At 39.6% G+C, this 17484-nt stretch overlaps 2 protein-coding genes across 2 annotated transcripts; both read left to right on the forward strand.

Annotated features, from left to right (window-relative positions):
* Nucleotides 1–651: 651 nt before the first annotated feature.
* Nucleotides 652–12326, forward strand: lck (LCK proto-oncogene, Src family tyrosine kinase). Its single transcript, XM_079694418.1, has 13 exons — nucleotides 652–876; nucleotides 2489–2600; nucleotides 3197–3257; nucleotides 3914–4004; nucleotides 4646–4744; nucleotides 4881–4984; nucleotides 5425–5574; nucleotides 5665–5817; nucleotides 7069–7248; nucleotides 9169–9245; nucleotides 11075–11228; nucleotides 11336–11467; nucleotides 11576–12326. Exons 2-13 carry the CDS (start codon nucleotides 2493–2495, stop codon nucleotides 11770–11772), a joined length of 1506 nt encoding a protein of 501 aa, XP_079550544.1. The 5' UTR covers nucleotides 652–876; nucleotides 2489–2492; the 3' UTR covers nucleotides 11773–12326.
* Nucleotides 12327–12724: 398 nt separating this feature from the next.
* LOC307047444 (putative histone deacetylase 1-B) lies at nucleotides 12725–17467 on the forward strand. The gene is made up of 14 exons (XM_079694417.1): nucleotides 12725–12881; nucleotides 13622–13734; nucleotides 13821–13938; nucleotides 14066–14140; nucleotides 14266–14404; nucleotides 14643–14784; nucleotides 14868–14960; nucleotides 15055–15163; nucleotides 15278–15418; nucleotides 15658–15766; nucleotides 15998–16128; nucleotides 16227–16397; nucleotides 16486–16537; nucleotides 16629–17467. The coding sequence occupies exons 1-14, from the start codon at nucleotides 12830–12832 to the stop codon at nucleotides 16654–16656; spliced, it is 1473 nt and encodes a 490-aa protein (XP_079550543.1). The 5' UTR covers nucleotides 12725–12829; the 3' UTR covers nucleotides 16657–17467.
* The last annotated feature ends 17 nt before the right edge of the window (nucleotides 17468–17484 follow it).

The raw sequence follows: 17484 nt of genomic DNA on the forward strand, positions 1-17484 counted from the left end.
TACATGCAGGGCTGAACATTCTCCGAGTAGCAATGGTTAAACATGATGATTCGTTTACACTGACATTTGTTTTTTTTGCCCCTCTGCAAGTGAGATGTTTATGACTCAAGTTGTCTATAATTTTCCTATTTGATTGTCATTGAAAACGAAGGCCCAAGTCTATTTTTAAAATGGTTCGCTGGCCACACTGAGACACAAACCAAATGTGTAATTGACAAAATAGACTTGTTTACTTGATACTTAACCTGTCACCTGACACCACAACACAGGAAACACAACTGTCCCTAATCACCAAATTGGTGATTTATCTGGTACATTGTTTATTATAATTACTTATAATCAATCTGATACTGTTCGTATATTATTATATTGTGTATATTATTAATTACAATCTTTCATAGCAGGTTCTCTTTAATAACCCTGCATCACTTCACCTTAAAGGTCACAGATCTACAGATGATACACACACAAGTGGAATATATAACTCTAACTGAACCATTGTCTCACATAGCCTCCTTTTTAAAACTGTGTTGGAAACATCTTTGGGAAAGGTGCTGTCCTGACCCCTTTACCATGGAGCTTGTAACTGCTCACACACAGCTGCAAGTTGAAGCACCTGTTATAGAAGAAGCCTGCAGAGCAACTCTCAACCTTTCAACGACAGGAAGCTCTGCTGTCACTCCAAGGTGTGTGTTCGCACATTCAGTTAGTGACTATAAGAGAAGCGGATGATGACATCTTCACACCCGTTGTGAAAAACTACCTTATTGCTAAATAGATTTTTCTTTACAAAAGAGAAATATTAAAAAAGTATCTTTATGGAGGCACGTGATATCTGATATTGCACATTTGAAGAGACATTTCATATTTCAAAAGGTAAGTGTCATACTTGTGAATCTATCGTTGTCGCATAGTTTTAAAATGTAGAGAAAGAAAAGTGAATAAACTAAAATTAATAATTTTTCTTTAGTTATCATGTGTTACATGACAAGTGAACATAAATCAGACAGGATGTTTAGAGTTTGCAGATTCGTTTAGTCTTTAATGTAATTTAATGTAATGAAAAATAGAGAAAAATGATGTCAAAGCCCGAGTTATGTCCCTATAGCTACACTCACTATATTTTTGTTGCCTGGTTCTAAATTAATGTGTATACAAAAATATTTCATTAGCACTGTTGATAAAAATCACTATGATAAAAGGAACAACGTACAAACAGAAGATGCCTTCTCTTTAAAATAAACATGCAGTTTAATATTAAAGTTAAATGTTCTTTAGACTTGTTTGTAAGTTGAAAGCTGTCACACAAACTGTGAATAAGAGAGACACAATGTAGGTGATGAAGACTAGATTATGAAGTACAAAAAACGAATAAAATGTGAAATGTTGGAATTGGAACAGAGCTGCATCAACATAAAAATCTCATGAAAATAAATATTTGTTTATGGTGTTCATAATGCTTCTTTTTTTTTTTAAAGGTGGGGTTATTATCCTACATGCTTCACTTACAATGTCAACATGTATCAGGTCATTATTCAGACTAACTGAGTTTCTTCATGATACTCTGCAAACAATAACAATCAGTATTTGTTGGCCAAGGCCTTCAGATCATAAAAAAAAGAGGGTAGCCCCTGAATGGAAAATGCTGACTTTGTTTGTGTGACTCTGTGAGTACTGGCCAGAATGCGTAGGAGTGCTGATAATTGAGGAAGAAAACTAGAAAAACTCCTCATAGGTCAAAGTCATCGCTCCTCAGGGTCTCAGTGTGGAGTGTTGGGCTGTTATTGGCGGGTCAGGCCTCTCCAGATTGTTCTCACGGCTCCGAGCCTTTGGGACAGACGGCTGCTGCGATTAGCCCACTGACCCTGTTCCATGAGCGGCCCGCTGGGAGCCAAGTGAGCTTAAGAAAGCCAGCTCATACAGTGCACCAGTGTAAAACAAAATACAGAGCACCCCATGCTGGATTATACAAGATTAGTATTTTTTTGAATTTCGTAGTGCTTGAGGTAGAATTAGAACATGTCCACTCCTGCGATTTGCAATAATGGGAAGTAACAATGTAGCTGTTTGTCACAGTGCTGGATGTGATTTTACTTGCAGGTTTATAGTGTCGAAACAGTGCCTACAGATAAAGCTTTCACATGTGTTAGGCCCTTTGTTTCCAGCCCGGTTCAGCACTAAGTCTCCATTTTGAGGCGAGGCCCTAATCACATCCGATAACAGTATGACAGTTTCGGATTTGTTTTTGTTTTCTGTCCACCGCAACGCAATTTTAGAGCAAACTGTATTCGACATCTATCTTTTAAAATGCATCGCAAACCGTAAACGGTCTTGGATTGGTATGAGAGACATTCCTTAAGTGACATGAAAGCTATCTCAGACGCCGCACAAAAAAAGAAAATACTTTCACACGCCATCAAAAAATGTATAGACATGATTTTATGAACCCTAATGCCCATAATGCTTCAATTAAACCTCTTAATTGCAGAAAAATGGGCTGCAACTGCAGTTCGGACTATTCAGACAGCGACTGGATTGAGAACTTGGATGAAATCTGTGACCACTGCAACTGCGCCATACCCCCCCAGTCATGCAACCCAGTAAGTGTCACTGCACATATTGTATGTACAGGCATGTGTTTGTGTCAGTTCATTATACATTGTAGTGTTTGAATGTGTGTAAGTGAGATTCACGCGAATGGCCTTTGGTTGTTTGTGTGGTTTAATGTGAATGACCCCTTGCACATAAGTTCACTGCAGTTCACTACATGTGAGAGTGTGTGAAAATGTCATAAGGTGCAACAATTCAATTCATGGCGTGTAAATGATGTAAAAATTTCCAAGAAAAATAGAGCAATCTGTTTTTGTGTTTTGTGTCCATAACGGTTTATAACATGCCTGTGAGGGAAGTTCTCTTTTGTGTTTGTGATTAAATGACAGCGTAATCATTACCTCTGTGTTTTTGGTTTCCTCTGCATGAGTAAGATATCCTGTTAGATTAGAAATAAAGTAGAAAGCCACCTGCGTGGCACATTATGTTGAGACATTTTGTCTGGGAGAAAAACCTAAACTGTGATAACATTGGCCTAATAACCTGACATTTATTTGACTTGAATGTGATACTTACTTATTTTTTCTGCCGGATTATTCTTTTGTTCTTTGGAAAGTCTAATATTGTTTTGTTTTTTGATCTCCAGTACACAGACCAGCTTATTCATCACCCATCACAGTATTCACCTCCTACATCTCCTCTACCAGGTGACTAAATACAATAAACTGTTCTACATTTGCAAGTAGTAAAGTGAATACAAATAAAATTGATAAAATATTATTGAATGTGTAAATACATTTAAAAGCTTTTGATTGTATTCCTTTATTCCAAACAACAGTTTGCATTTTATAATTTGCACACCAACATTTTTCTAACAACCCCCCATCTCCCTTATAGTTTAAATATTGTGCCTAAATGCAGGAGCACAAGAAGTTAACATTTCCTTTCTTCCTTTACAAAAATCTAAATTCTGAACCTCTTTGTATAAGTTATTTATGGATTAAATTACATGTATAACTAAGCATAAATGGAGTTTAGCTAATTTGCTGCCAATGTGGCTTCACCTCGCTCCGTTTCCCATATGTTCCTCCTTTTTTTCCAGCCCACTTTACCTTTAGCCACATAAACAATAATGGGCTACCGATACACATACTGTAAGCTCTATCCAGAAGACTAAGCTTTACCACTGTCCCCACTCACCATCGCCTTCGAGCCTTTAAAAAGCAGCCAATTGCCAAAATATAAATATCAAAACTACTAAAGCCTTTAATATATTCTAATAGTACGTTTTGGGAGTGAAATCTGTGGCTAATGTGTTTCACCTATATTTCATTCTTTCAAAAATGTACAAACCTCCTTGCAGACAACCTTGTGCTGGCCATATACAGTTATGAACCCAACCATGATGGAGACCTGGGCTTTCAGAAGGGAGACAAACTCAAGATCATCAACAAGTAAGCTGCTCATTACCATAAAGTGAAGATAGGGAAATATATCTTAGAATATTTAGGCCCAAGACAACAATTGATAGACTATCGACTCACCTCAACGTAACCTAAAGCTTCCTTTACATTTTAGGCCTACAGAATATATACATATAGGCCTACAGGGAATAAGGGAACATGTTGGTTTGGTTAGTGGAATTTTCAAATAAAAACATGGCTTTATTAATGTGAAAATCTCCCAAAAATACTCTAAAATGTAATTTAACTTTTGAAATACATAAAATATGTGTTCATTTTGTTTGTGTGATTTTAACACTCAGAAAATACAATACAGTGTTTGGTTGGAAAAAGGCAAAAATAAATATAAAAAATAGAGGTTTTAGGGAGAACTATTCCTTTTTTTGAAATGTCAAGTTTAAGAACCTATACAGTGTGGGGAATTTTGTTGAATTGAACATCTTCATTGTAAAACAAGACATTCCCACGCCTAATGTGACATGCGGTTCATTTGATGCACTGATCATTACCAGTGCAGAGAACCCCTTTTTCCGTGAGGGGCTAACTGAAACTGCTTTCTGAATATGTACTCCGTCTCTCAGAAAGTCTAAACGGCTGTATTTCATTTGTAAAAGTCACTCTTTTGCCCTCAGGGAAGATCCAGAGTGGTATTTGGCGGAGTCTCTTACCACAGGCCAGCAGGGCTACATCCCATACAACTTTGTTGCGATGACCACCATGGAGACAGAATCGTACGTCACACAGGAAACATAATCATACATCTCTCAACGCCATGTCACTCAACCTCAACACCACCTCATATAATGTGTCCCTGAGGAAAGGGAAGTGGTTTGCTCGTGTGAAGCATATCGTGTATTTGTGTTGCAGGTGGTTCTTTAAGAACATTTCGAGAAACGAAGCCACGCGGCTCCTCCTCTCTCCCGGGAATACACTGGGCTCCTTCTTGATTCGAGAGAGTGAGACAACCCAAGGTGATATTTTTGTCATCATGTCATTGACTCAAAAGGCAGTTTCTCAGCAGCATATTTGGAGTATGGCCTTTCATTGTTATTTGCTTAAAGGTGCTATTGGTAGAATATTAAGACTTTGATATATTTCTTTACAATAATACAACACACAAAAGGTGTGGTTTTCCCCATGTTACTTTGTCTTGTTATGACTGGCAGATTACCCATTTCCCACAACTCCCTTCCTGCTTCCAAACTCGTTTAACATGTTTGATTTCAGTTTTGCTTTACCAGTCTGAAATGCAAACACTACTAGATGTGTCATAAATCAATATAGTGTAATGTAAAGAAGTGAAAGAAAAATGTTTCTTTCACCAATACACTTAAACTTCAATCGATTTGTGATGTTCCGATATCTTTAGTTGAAAACACCTCGATTCCATTATGTTTCTTCTTTGTTCCAGGCTCATTCTCCTTATCAATCAGGGACTTGGACCACAACACTGGGGAAGTAGTCAAGCACTACAGAATCCGCAACATGGACAATGGTGGCTTCTACATCACAGCCAAGATATCCTTTAGCTCGCTGAAGGAGATGGTCCAGCATCACTCACGTGCGTGCAGCCTGTTGAAATGACTAACAAGATCGCTGTGGGGTCTTTATCTAAATGATTCTAAACCTGTGTGGTCTCTGTATCATTCAGGTGAGGCAGAGGGGTTGTGCACAAAGCTGGTGAAGCCGTGTCAGTCGAGGGCACCACAGAAGCCCTGGTGGCAGGATGAGTGGGAGATTCCCAGAGAGTCCCTGAAGCTGGAGCAAAAGCTGGGAGCAGGACAGTTTGGCGAAGTCTGGATGGGTAAGGGACAGAGAAGACCCTATGGGGGAAATGATTGATCCAATTAAATTATTTAAGTGTCATTTTTTTCTATTTTGTACATAATGGTTTGCACAATTTTGCACAGATCCATCACATGTACAGAGCCCTGTTATCAAGTTGTGGGCACCTAAAGCCTTTAGCCTGGGTTTTTCCACAGCGTATGCAGAACAGTTTCCTAAACACAGTCTTAATTGTAGGCTTGTATGAGCTGGTTCACTGAAGAATGATGAGGTATTATCCCCGTTATGCAACAGCACTCAAACAACATCAATCTAAATTTGCAAAGAGCTCATGAATTGGATGAATGGTCTCTTAACAATTCTTGCATAAACGCAATTGTTGAGTATTAAGTCAGAAAATGTGCTGATCACAAGGGTATAAGTTTTAATCATCTGTGCCACAATGTCCTTATTATTCAATTGAAGGGGTAATTCCCTTCTCTTTTCCATCCTCAATTGCCAGCTCAATTCAACATGCCAAACAAACCCTTGTATTGGAGATAAACATTGCCAACCATGGAACTTGTCCTGATTACACAGCCACTCTCTATTTACGATATCTTCTTGCATGTAGTCTGGGCACTGTATTTGTTTCTCTATTCACGTCCAAAGATTGGGGACTTTCAAGGACATGCTTAAATAATGGGAGTGGTTTTCATTTGCTATGAAAGTTTTATTTCATTTTCATTTTGTTTCCAATGCTACGCTTCATGCATGGTTTGAGATGCTTAGCATTTCATGAGTGTGGCTGTGGGTTTGAGTGACATGTTTTAATGTAGCAGATCTGGAATGAAGTCATTTTTGCATGAAGGTCATGAGGAACTATTGTCAGTATGTCATAACAACTGTATTTATCACCGCATTCATCCCTTAAGTTTCATTAAGTTTCATTCTAGTACCAAAATTAGGTCCACATTTTTGATCGTGAGTGAATTCACTCACCAACTATTAGTTGGATAAACATTAATGCTACAAACATGCATGTTCCTAAGAGACTGAATGCCGATAAGTTAAGGTTTTTCAGTTGGCGCCATGAGAAGAACATTATTTTAATTACTTCAAATTGAGCAAATGCATTTTAATGCGTTTGCTAGCCAACAAAAATTGTGGAAAACATTATACCTGCTTAACATTAGCATGTTAACATTGTGATAACATTGTGATACTGCAGTCTCTTTTACTTGTTTTAAACAATGCCCTCAACCACTGATGTCCAAATGTATATTTTCAGGTGTGTACAATAATGACAGGAGGGTGGCAATTAAGAACCTGAAGATAGGCACAATGACGGTGGAAGCCTTCCTGGCAGAGGCCAACATGATGAAGAACTTGCAGCATCCACGTCTCGTCCGCCTCTTCGCCGTTGTTACGCAAGAGCCAATCTATATTGTCACGGAGTACATGGAGAATGGTGGGTAGAAACAAGAGGAAACTCCAGTTATCTCTTATAGCATGAAAAGAAAAGGAGAACCATGGTCCCAGGGTATTTCCATCATCCTCAATTGAAGCTAAATTAAAAAGAGATTCTTCTTTAATCATACCAGCTTCTTTTCAATTCACTTAGTCAGCTGGAGTATGTCTAAGCCTGTCTGAAACGATCATTCCCTTAATCTCAGGCCCTGTTGCCCAAAAACCAAAGGCGGTGTCATAAGCATAATGTCTGGGCCTGGGGAAAAAATAAATTATAGGCAGCGGCGTAGACGTTCAGGATCAAACATGTTGATCTGGAATTAGAAAGATGGCTGTTAGAGCACTTGCTTTAACAAAAGACTGGGCTGCCCAAAGGGTTTCATCCTTTTCATTAGTCATCGTATTTGCAGAATTCAGTGACTCTGTTGAATTAGCTTTTGAACACACAGCTGCCTTCCTATGTTTGATAAAAGATGTAAACATTACTGAAATAATACTGTATAATCACAACCCGTGCATGGACATGAATGCAGCTGTGAGAGCAAACCTAAATAAGGGAGATCGGTCATGAGCTCTTGCCTCCCAAAGCATGCTGCTCTGCTGAAGTGGCCTGGCTTCTGATAGGCTATTTTCAGCTTCTCCTCGCAACGCTCCTGTATTCGCTGCACTGTGCTAAAATGTCTCAAAGCAAACATGAACTTTCACTTATTTTCCGGGCCCCTCCAGTCAGGTTACTGGTGTTTACTCACGAAAGGGAAGTCCCAGTCTCCTCGCCCATCTGAGACAAGAGGGTGTTAAAATAGGAGAGGGTGATTCATCAGGTTATTGTTCACAAAGACCTCTTGAGGATACTTGGCTACTTTCCAGAGTCTGCATTACGCACATTGCATCCACAGACACTCACAAGCACATTGAACCACAAACAAAATAAATAAAAAGGGGTAATCGTAACAGATGCAAACAACTTTCCATATTACATGCCCTATGCCCTGTAATAGTTTATCACGCACAAGTGTAGCAGTCATTTGTAAGTCATGCAGTATCTTTAATCTCAAAAAAGATATTTAATTCTCCTGCACTGGGAGGAACAACAACAATATGCATAGAGAGATGCTGTCACAAACACAGCTTTAGCCTTGCAGCGGAATTGAATGGAGTGCCTTTGTATGGTCTTGTATGAGTGGCCTGTAAACCAACAGCAGTGGCTCTACATGAGGCTGCCTCTTTGTCTGGGATCCACGTGTGGACAGGACACAATTGTCGCCTCTGTGTTCAAGAGAAAGGATGGCTCCTAGTTCCCGTCTTTTCAGTTTTTATTATGGAAGACAACAAAGATGGAAAAAAACAGGCGTGTCAACCCGGCTCCCTTTTGTGACCTTGACAAAAAGCGTTCCTCCAGACTTCAAAAGCTGTCTTCCTGACTTTAAGCAGAGGAGCAAAGGCCTCCTCTTTCCTGGCACAGTCATTCCTCTTATTTCCTTTGGTTTGACTTGGTTGGCTTGTGTGCAGAGTTATTGTTCTGTGCTTATCAAACTCAACACAAAGTCTGCTGTCAGAAACTATATACATCAACTTGACTGATGTTTGTGCACTTCCTCAAAGTGTTATGTCCCCTGTTTTAAACTGCTATTCTGGTCCAACTGTCTATTTATGCCCATGAGCAACCATGAGGTTTTTTTACCAAGGAAAATGTAATCTTCTGGAACAAACTTGGCTTTACTTTTGTTGTCCAATTCAATTAAAGCTTGTTCTGTACTATTCAGCATGCACTTGTGGTTGTAACCTACTTTATAGATATATTGCAGAAATAGGTCGCTAGAGTCCATCTGTTTAGGCTGACATGATTTTTTGTTACAAAATGTTTTTTGTTCAGCAAAACGTGCTTGTCTGAAAAGATACAACTTAAATGTCATTTTTACAGGAAGCCTAGTGGATTACTTGAAAACCACAGAGGGAGGCAGTTTGCCAGTGAACACTCTGATAGACATGGCGGCTCAGGCAAGACAACTCTCTTTTTTACTGTCAATGAATCTGTGCTTTTATCTACATTCTCCATTTACCATATTCTGTTTCGTTTATTCTTTCACAGCCTATTCTCTCAGCATGATCCTCATAGACAGGAAACTGACCACTGTTGTAATGAGACTTACACTCAACGCTGTATGACAGAGCAGGGTGTGTGTGTGTGAGCAGAGGTGCATGTGGTCTAGACATGTTGTCACAAATAAAACTGGTTACAACCAAAGAACCAGAATAGGGGAGAGATTCACCTTTTTATTGACCCATGTGAAAGTTCTCGTTGTGATTTTCAACCTGACAAAAGACAAATCTGGTCAGTTACTCCAGATGTTTAAACAAGGATTAACACAGACTAAAAGTTTAAGGGGTATAACAACATTTTGGGAGTACACTTTGTGCAGAGGGCTCCAGTAGAATAGGATACCGTTCTCATATCTCTCTGTTAAATATGAAGCTACAGCCAGGAGACAGTTATCTTAGCCTAGCACACAATCTGCCTACCAGCTCATCAACAGCTCACTTATCAACATCTTATATCTGGTTTAAAAAGCTTTCTACTATTGGACAGCGCCAGCCGTTTGGCCATGGTTCCAATCTTTAAGCTAGGCTAGGTTTAGCTAAGCTACTGGTTCTAGCTTAACTTTTAGCCTACAGATAAGAACGGTATCAATGTTCTTATCCAGCACACAGCAACATGAAAGGATATGAAAAACATATAGCAATGTTATCATTCCTGCATCTACTTCTTGTTAGATGCTAATAAAGGAACTTAGTGGGTGTGGGAAACCCATGCCACCGGAAGACAGAGTTATCTTTCAAAGTCTAACAAGAGATTCTTCATTTGAGAATAGTTTCATACAGAGCTTTGTGGTAAAAGATGCATTCTAGCGAGTCGTCATGCTCTGATAGCATTTGTGGTAAAAGCCCTAGCAAGTAACTCTAAAATTAAAGTGATGAATGACCTTGCTCAGCCACAGTGGCCCATTGGACCCTCTGTCCACATACTTAAACCTTGACTAAAATGTGCATACATGAATGGAATCAGAAGAGTTCTAGATTGTACTGAAATATCAGCTATAGGAGAGTAAAGCAGATACCTATAATTTACTGAATTCAAAGTAATGCTTTAAAGTTTGAGATTGAATCATACCACAATCAAATGGAGAGTGAAGAGGCGTTAAGTTGCCTGAATTGGAAGTCATGACGACGGTAGAAGTTTATGAAATACACAAACATACGTACATCTCACGTTTCTGACAAGCCCTCCGGGGCTAATAGCACCTATGTGATACATTCTTGTGTCTGACATATACACCACTGACCCAGCAAAATGTAGAGAGTTAGAAACATTTACACAAACACACAAATGACACAGATGCTTATTAACTGTGGGTTGTGAATTCTGTGGAAATCTTAATAAGATAACATAAATTGCTTTGTGCGGTAGTTTCAAGTTGCATCATAGGTCTGCTTATGTAGAAATGACTAATGATTGAATCAGAAACAGTCACTGGAATATTCAGCCAGTCTGTAGTAAGGTGAAGGCAAGACTGCAGCTTTTAGTATCAGGAAGTAGAGCGGTCACAGCTGGATGTACCTGGGTGGAGTACAGAGGTAAAGGGTATAAGGAACTGATCTGGGGAAGTGGGAAACTCCCTGCTTTGGGAGTGAACCAAAGCTTTCCATCTGTCCAACACACACAAATATTACACAATACTAAACCATACACAAGTCACTTACACTCACACTAATTTCATGCTTGAACACACAGTGATAGGACTTGTCTGATGATGTGCTGCCTCCTGCAGGTGGCGGATGGCATGGCTTTCATTGAGCAGAAGAATTACATTCATCGAGATGTGAGAGCAGCCAATATTCTGGTGTCCTGTGAGCTCATTTGTAAGATTGCTGACTTCGGACTGGCAAGGCTGATTGAGGACAATGAATACACAGCAAGAGAAGGTAACACATCCTCGGACAAATCACCCATGTTTGTCTCGAAGTCAAAACAAAAATGTAATTATGATATAAATCTGTACAGAAGATAAGGTTTCTTGCTGTGTTCATAGGTGCAAAGTTCCCCATCAAATGGACGGCTCCAGAGGCTATCAACTATGGCACCTTTTCCATAAAGTCTGATGTGTGGTCATTTGGGATCCTCCTCACAGAAATAGTGACATATGGACGCATACCCTACCCTGGTAAATACTCATTAATTCTCATACTAGTCCTACCCAAATTCCTTTCTTAAAACACCTAGGTAAAAGTATAACATTTTTGAGACCATTGACATTTTAACTGTTTTTCAGGTATGTCCAACCCAGAAGTAATCCAGAACCTGGACCGGGGCTACAGAATGCCGAGGCCAGAAAACTGTCCAGAGGGGCTTTTTAACGTCATGTGTCTTTGCTGGGGGGAAAACCCAGAGGACAGGCCCACCTTCGAGTACCTGAGGAGCGTTCTGGAGGATTTCTTCACGGCCACAGAGAGGCAGTACCAGGAGTAGCTTTCAAGAAGCAGAAAGACATACAGACTTACAATAAATGTACTCAAACTAAAGGCATTGCTCGTGAAGATGGATGCTGGATTTTGTTTTATTTGTCTTTAAACAGTAGGCTACATGAGTATTTTGCTTCTACATTAATTGTATTTTATAGTGGCCTTTTGTGGAACTATAAACCAGGAAACTCTTGCAACAGCTGGAGAGGGAAGTGATCAGCATGCTGCTTGAACAGACATGGGAACTGTAGCTGAGAAAGTAGCAGCTCTCCTGGTGCTCATTATTAAAATGTAAATACCCTCAAAGTACTCAGCTATGTTTTACCTCGAAACATTTATATATTTGTTCCTACTGGTTTTACTTACAGATAAAAGCTTAACATGGATGTTGTTTTACCGCTACTTAAAATACAGCAGAACCGATCACAGCCCATTTCACCAATGATCCCCCATCAGATTAAACTTGGTATGTTTCATACGTAAAAATAATCAAATGTTTTATTGATGCTTTTATGACTATAAATACATGTAATTAATAATAAAAAATATGTGCTTTCTGGACACTGTAGTTTTAATCGCGGGTGCTGAAATTATAAAAAAAAAGTTTTCAGACACTAACTGTTAGTGTAGGCTATGTGATCATGGACAGTATTTCTATAATGTAATGAGGTGTGAACAAATTAAAGTTGGTTCAGCTGCATTACTCCATTAGGAAAACTATTAACTTTACTTATAGGCCTATGTTTGCTGTTAAATAAACTTTTATGGGAAAAAACTGCCATCGTCCTTATCACATTTGTCAAAAATATAAAGGTTGTTGCCTTGGGTTTTGAAGAATATACAGCACATTTTCCCATAATAATGCAATGATGTACTCAATGACAAATCTGCAAAGGGGTTCAAAACTACAAATACGTCACAGAGTGGGACGGGCTATAACTCTATCGCCCCCTGTTGAAGGTAGCTATCATTACCTCCCATTGATTCGCCTTGATACAAACTATCCGCCTCTCGTCGTTGTTGTATCTTGCGTTGTGCGGGGAAAGCCAAGAAAAGGCAGTAAAATGGCGCTTAGTTCTCAAGGAACAAAGAAAAAAGTTTGCTACTACTATGACGGTGAGTACTGTTGTCCTTGTACACTACAAACCGTTCGTGCGTATGTGTGAAATCCTGCATTTCGTGCCAACAAAGGTTGTAGTTTATTTATTCAGCCTCTTGTGCTAACCTGGCACGTTAGCTAAGCTAGCTAGCTTGAGTCGCAGGCGGCTCTCATCATCTCAGTGTAACGCAGAGCTGCTAAGTCCACAGACAGTATTTATGCCCTAATAGTATATCCGCGGTTCCAATTGATGCGTTAGTTTCGAGTAAAACACACTTGCATGCATTTATCCACCAAATAGCAGAATTTAAAACCAAATTAGTAGCCGTTACTAGCTACACAGCTAACAATGGGTAAATGAGTACTTCATTGTCGCCTCAATTAACGCCAGCACCAAGCTAGCCTTACAACGGCTCATCGTGCTTCCCCCAAATACCCGGTAGTTAGCATTATATACTGTTTTGGTCTCGATTTATTGATCCGTGTAATATGGCGCAACCTTGGAAATGTAGCTGGGTACTTAGTTTACTTTCATAGACCCGATTTTACTCCAGGATGTAGTTTATAGAGTTCTTTTGCAGGATCCCAAATACATTTTTGTTGAAATCATCGACGATCTTTTCAGAGCCCAGACCAGGAAGTTGTAGGACCTACTGTTTTTTTACTTTTTACTTTGTGTTTACATTTGTTGAACGTTTACATTTGAAATAGAACCAAAAAAATCCAACATGTTGTGTTTATTATTTTTATATTTCAGGTGATGTTGGAAACTACTACTACGGACAGGGGCACCCCATGAAGCCCCACCGAATCCGCATGACTCACAACTTGTTGCTCAACTATGGACTCTACAGAAAGATGGAGATCTATGTATGTTAAAAGTAACATTTTAAATTAATCAGCCACACCAACTTGCCTTATGTGTCTCAGGAACTAAGTTGTCCTCTGTGTTTCAGCGTCCACACAAAGCCAGCGGAGAAGAGATGACCAAGTATCACAGTGATGATTACATCAAGTTCCTGCGTTCAATTCGACCGGACAACATGTCAGAATACAGCAAACAAATGCAGAGATGTGAGTTTAATCACAGATGTCCTTTGCATCAGTAAAGACATTGTCTTTGTGCTCATCAAACTAACTGCATACATTCTGAAATGAGAAATAGCAATAATGTGTTTATTTATCTGCTGCTGATTTGCAGTTAATGTGGGAGAGGACTGTCCAGTTTTTGATGGGTTATTCGAGTTCTGCCAGCTCTCAGGAGGGGGCTCTGTTGGTACGTTTTTTTGTTTGTAAATTCAGCTGGAACAATATGCTATGTTAAACTATTTTCATGCCATAGTTCCCCCATTAATCTGTCAAATTCAGTATTGGCAGGTTGTTAACTCTTCTGTTCTCCAGCTGGTGCGGTGAAGTTGAACAAACAGCAGACGGACATTGCCATCAACTGGGCTGGAGGCCTGCATCACGCCAAGAAGTCTGAGGCCTCCGGGTTTTGCTACGTCAACGACATTGTTCTGGCAATTCTTGAGTTACTGAAGTGAGTACAAAAGACCTATCATAGTCATTCAAGTACTGGTTTGCTTTTGCATAAGGGGATATAATTGTGATATTTTTGGGAAAACAAGTACTGTTTAAGGTCTAGTTGTTCCCCTAATCAAGCACATGTGTTTTCAGAAAGCCTTATAAATGTGCAAATTGACAATAGTCTGCAAGATGTTTTTTCTTAGGCTAAATCCAAAGTTTCATCACCTAACGGGTGTGTTTGCTCTTTTCAGATACCACCAGAGAGTTCTGTACATCGACATTGACATCCATCATGGAGACGGTGTGGAGGAGGCTTTCTACACCACAGACCGTGTCATGACGGTGTCCTTCCACAAGTACGGAGAGTACTTCCCTGGCACAGGCGACCTGAGGGTAAGCTTTGAAATATGTTTTACAGATTGGAGTCACATTGTCATAGTTATAAGGTTAGCTAACATCTTTCTTGTTCTCTGCAGGACATCGGTGCTGGTAAGGGTAAATATTACGCTGTGAATTACCCACTGAGGGATGGGATTGACGATGAGTCTTATGAAGCCATATTCAAACCTGTAAGTAAACGAAGACTTGACTTTGATGTTTGGGTAGTTGTGATCTCTCTGATGGAAAGAAGGATTTTAAGAGTGGATGTTGTTGTTTGTTCAGATCATGGCCAAGGTGATGGAGATGTACCAACCCAGCGCAGTGGTTCTGCAGTGTGGAGCTGATTCTCTGTCAGGAGACAGGCTCGGTTGCTTTAACCTCACTATTAAAGGTAAATTAACAAAACGTCCCTTTTTCTTTAGAGGAACAACTGTCTGCAATGCCTTGGCTACAGTCTATCTGACAAGCCAAATAATCTTCATTTTTTTTCCTTCTGTGTTCTCAGGCCATGCAAAGTGTGTGGAGTACATGAAGAGCTTCAACCTGCCACTGCTCATGCTGGGAGGAGGAGGCTACACCATCCGTAACGTGGCACGCTGCTGGACTTATGAGACGGCTGTGGCCCTGGATACCTCCATCCCCAACGGTGAGTCTTTTTATGCCCTTTAGAGTCAAATTCTGTGGTGTGGTGGTAAACAAAACATTTTAGAATGTTTCAGAAATAATTGAATCTATTAATAAGTCTGTCAGATCCATTGATTAAACTGCAGTTGCAATAGTTTCCCAGCAAGTGAAAAGAGAGATATAGACTTGAGTATCCTTATACAAACAATCAATTAACTTCTTGATTATTATCTAATGAGCAAACATTTTTACATTTCTCAGAGCTCCCATACAACGACTACTTTGAGTACTTTGGACCAGACTTCAAGCTGCACATCAGCCCCTCCAACATGACCAACCAGAACACCAATGACTACCTGGAGAAGATCAAGTAAGTGCATCAAATTGGATTTATGTGTATTTTCGCAATCACATTTCAAATCACACGTTAGTAACAAAATGTAGAAATTTTTGCTACTTTCGAAAGTGTTGAAATTGTACTTTTAAATAGCGGTTTCAACCCTGTAAATGTAAGAATTTGGCCATATGTTGCCGTTGGGTACAGGTTTTTATCTCCGGCCCTTTAGTGTTCAGTATCTTCAACCTGCATTCTGTTCTACAGGCAGCGCTTGTTTGAGAACTTGCGCATGCTGCCCCACGCCCCGGGGGTCCAGATGCAGGCCATCCCCGAGGACGCTGTGCAGGAGGACAGTGGAGACGAGGAGGAGGATGACCCCAACAAACGTATCTCGAGTAAGAACCTCTTCCGTAGACATAACTTTCTTACATATTTATCTATTTCAAACTAGTGTTCCATGTTTTAATTGAACCCTATGCTCTGTTAACTTCAGTCCGTGCTCACGATAAGAGGATAGCGTGTGAGGAGGAGTTCTCTGATTCTGAGGATGAAGGCGAAGGAGGCCGCAGAAACGCAGCCAGCTTCAAGAAAGCCAAGCGAGCCAAGACTGAAGGAGAGAAGGAGGGAGAAGAAAAGGAGAAGAAGACTGAGGAGGAAACGAAAGGTATACATACAAAAATATATGTATATTATTTTTATCTCATTGGTGGTTTTGTTGTGATTGCTAAAAATGTGTTTGTTTTCTTTTACAGAAGTCAAAGAAGAAGAGAAGGCACCAGAGGAGGAGAAAATGGACACATCAAAGTAAGAAAACACTTCACACACATATTGACCGTACTTTACAGGAAGTGGTCATTGCGTGGTGCTAATCATTTCCTCTGTCTTGGTCGTTCAGGCCGAAGGAAGAGTCCAAGACGCCTTGAAGTCCTCGACAGCTAATGGTGCCAATTCGGTTGATAAGAACAAGCTTTGTTTGGATAAATCATCTTTCCAGGCTGCTGCTGTGGAAATCGGTGAAGAAATATACCTTTGTAATGAGACCCTTCTTCCTCAAAATGGGATAGGGATCTTAATATTTTCTAGGACACCTTTTCAACCTTACCTGTTTATGGACCGAGGTCAAACTGCGTGTTTTTGAGTATTGTTTTTGTATTCTTTATCATTTATTTTTTATTCTATGACACCTACTTTTCCCTTGTAATGCAACTGTGTAAAGATGGCTAGTACATGTATGCTTTTATATATCTTAACGATTTATTTAAATCATAGATATTTTGGCTACTGTTTTGTCTTTCAGTCCCAATTGTCATGTGTCTTTGAAAATGTAGTTGAAGCATGTTTATACAATAGATCCTTTTCTGTAATACATTTGTCACTGGCCTTGCCTGCTGAAGTCACTGAGATTGGTTAAAAGGGTTGTGAACACCTGATAACCTTTTCATATGGCACAGTGAAGGTCAGTTACACTCTTATTTTAGTATGTGTCCTTCACACATTGACATCTTCAAATCCCTGGGACTCCCGCCACACTATTGATAATGTTTTGAGTCCTGTCACGTGATGTCAGGGCTTAAATTCCACATGAATTTGGACTTGAATATCCAGCGTAAAGTACTTAAATGGGAAGAAAGACAAATGCCAGAATTCATTTGTTGTATATATTTGTATTCTGAAATCTGACAGACCATGTGTGAAAACACACTTTTAACACCAATAAAAAAAACTACCCTTAAACATTATGTACCTTTTTG

The sequence above is a fragment of the Notothenia rossii genome (genome assembly GCF_949606895.1).
Source record: "Notothenia rossii genome assembly, chromosome: 7".
Classification (NCBI taxonomy): domain Eukaryota; kingdom Metazoa; phylum Chordata; class Actinopteri; order Perciformes; family Nototheniidae; genus Notothenia; species Notothenia rossii.

What these genes read in the sequence shown, in the direction of transcription:
- lck (XM_079694418.1), top strand. Translation starts at nt 2,493, where the DNA reads ATGGGCTGCAACTGCAGTTCGGACTATTCAGACAGCGACTGGATTGAG. An exon ending in TCCTACATCTCCTCTACCAG is followed by an intron (nt 3,258 to 3,913) that starts GTGACTAAATAC and finishes ACCTCCTTGCAG; the next exon opens with ACAACCTTGTGCTGGCCATA. An exon ending in TGAATACACAGCAAGAGAAG is followed by an intron (nt 11,229 to 11,335) that starts GTAACACATCCT and finishes CTGTGTTCATAG; the next exon opens with GTGCAAAGTTCCCCATCAAA.
- LOC307047444 (XM_079694417.1), top strand. Translation starts at nt 12,830, where the DNA reads ATGGCGCTTAGTTCTCAAGGAACAAAGAAAAAAGTTTGCTACTACTAT. An exon ending in ACAGAAAGATGGAGATCTAT is followed by an intron (nt 13,735 to 13,820) that starts GTATGTTAAAAG and finishes TCTGTGTTTCAG; the next exon opens with CGTCCACACAAAGCCAGCGG. An exon ending in CCCCAACAAACGTATCTCGA is followed by an intron (nt 16,129 to 16,226) that starts GTAAGAACCTCT and finishes TGTTAACTTCAG; the next exon opens with TCCGTGCTCACGATAAGAGG.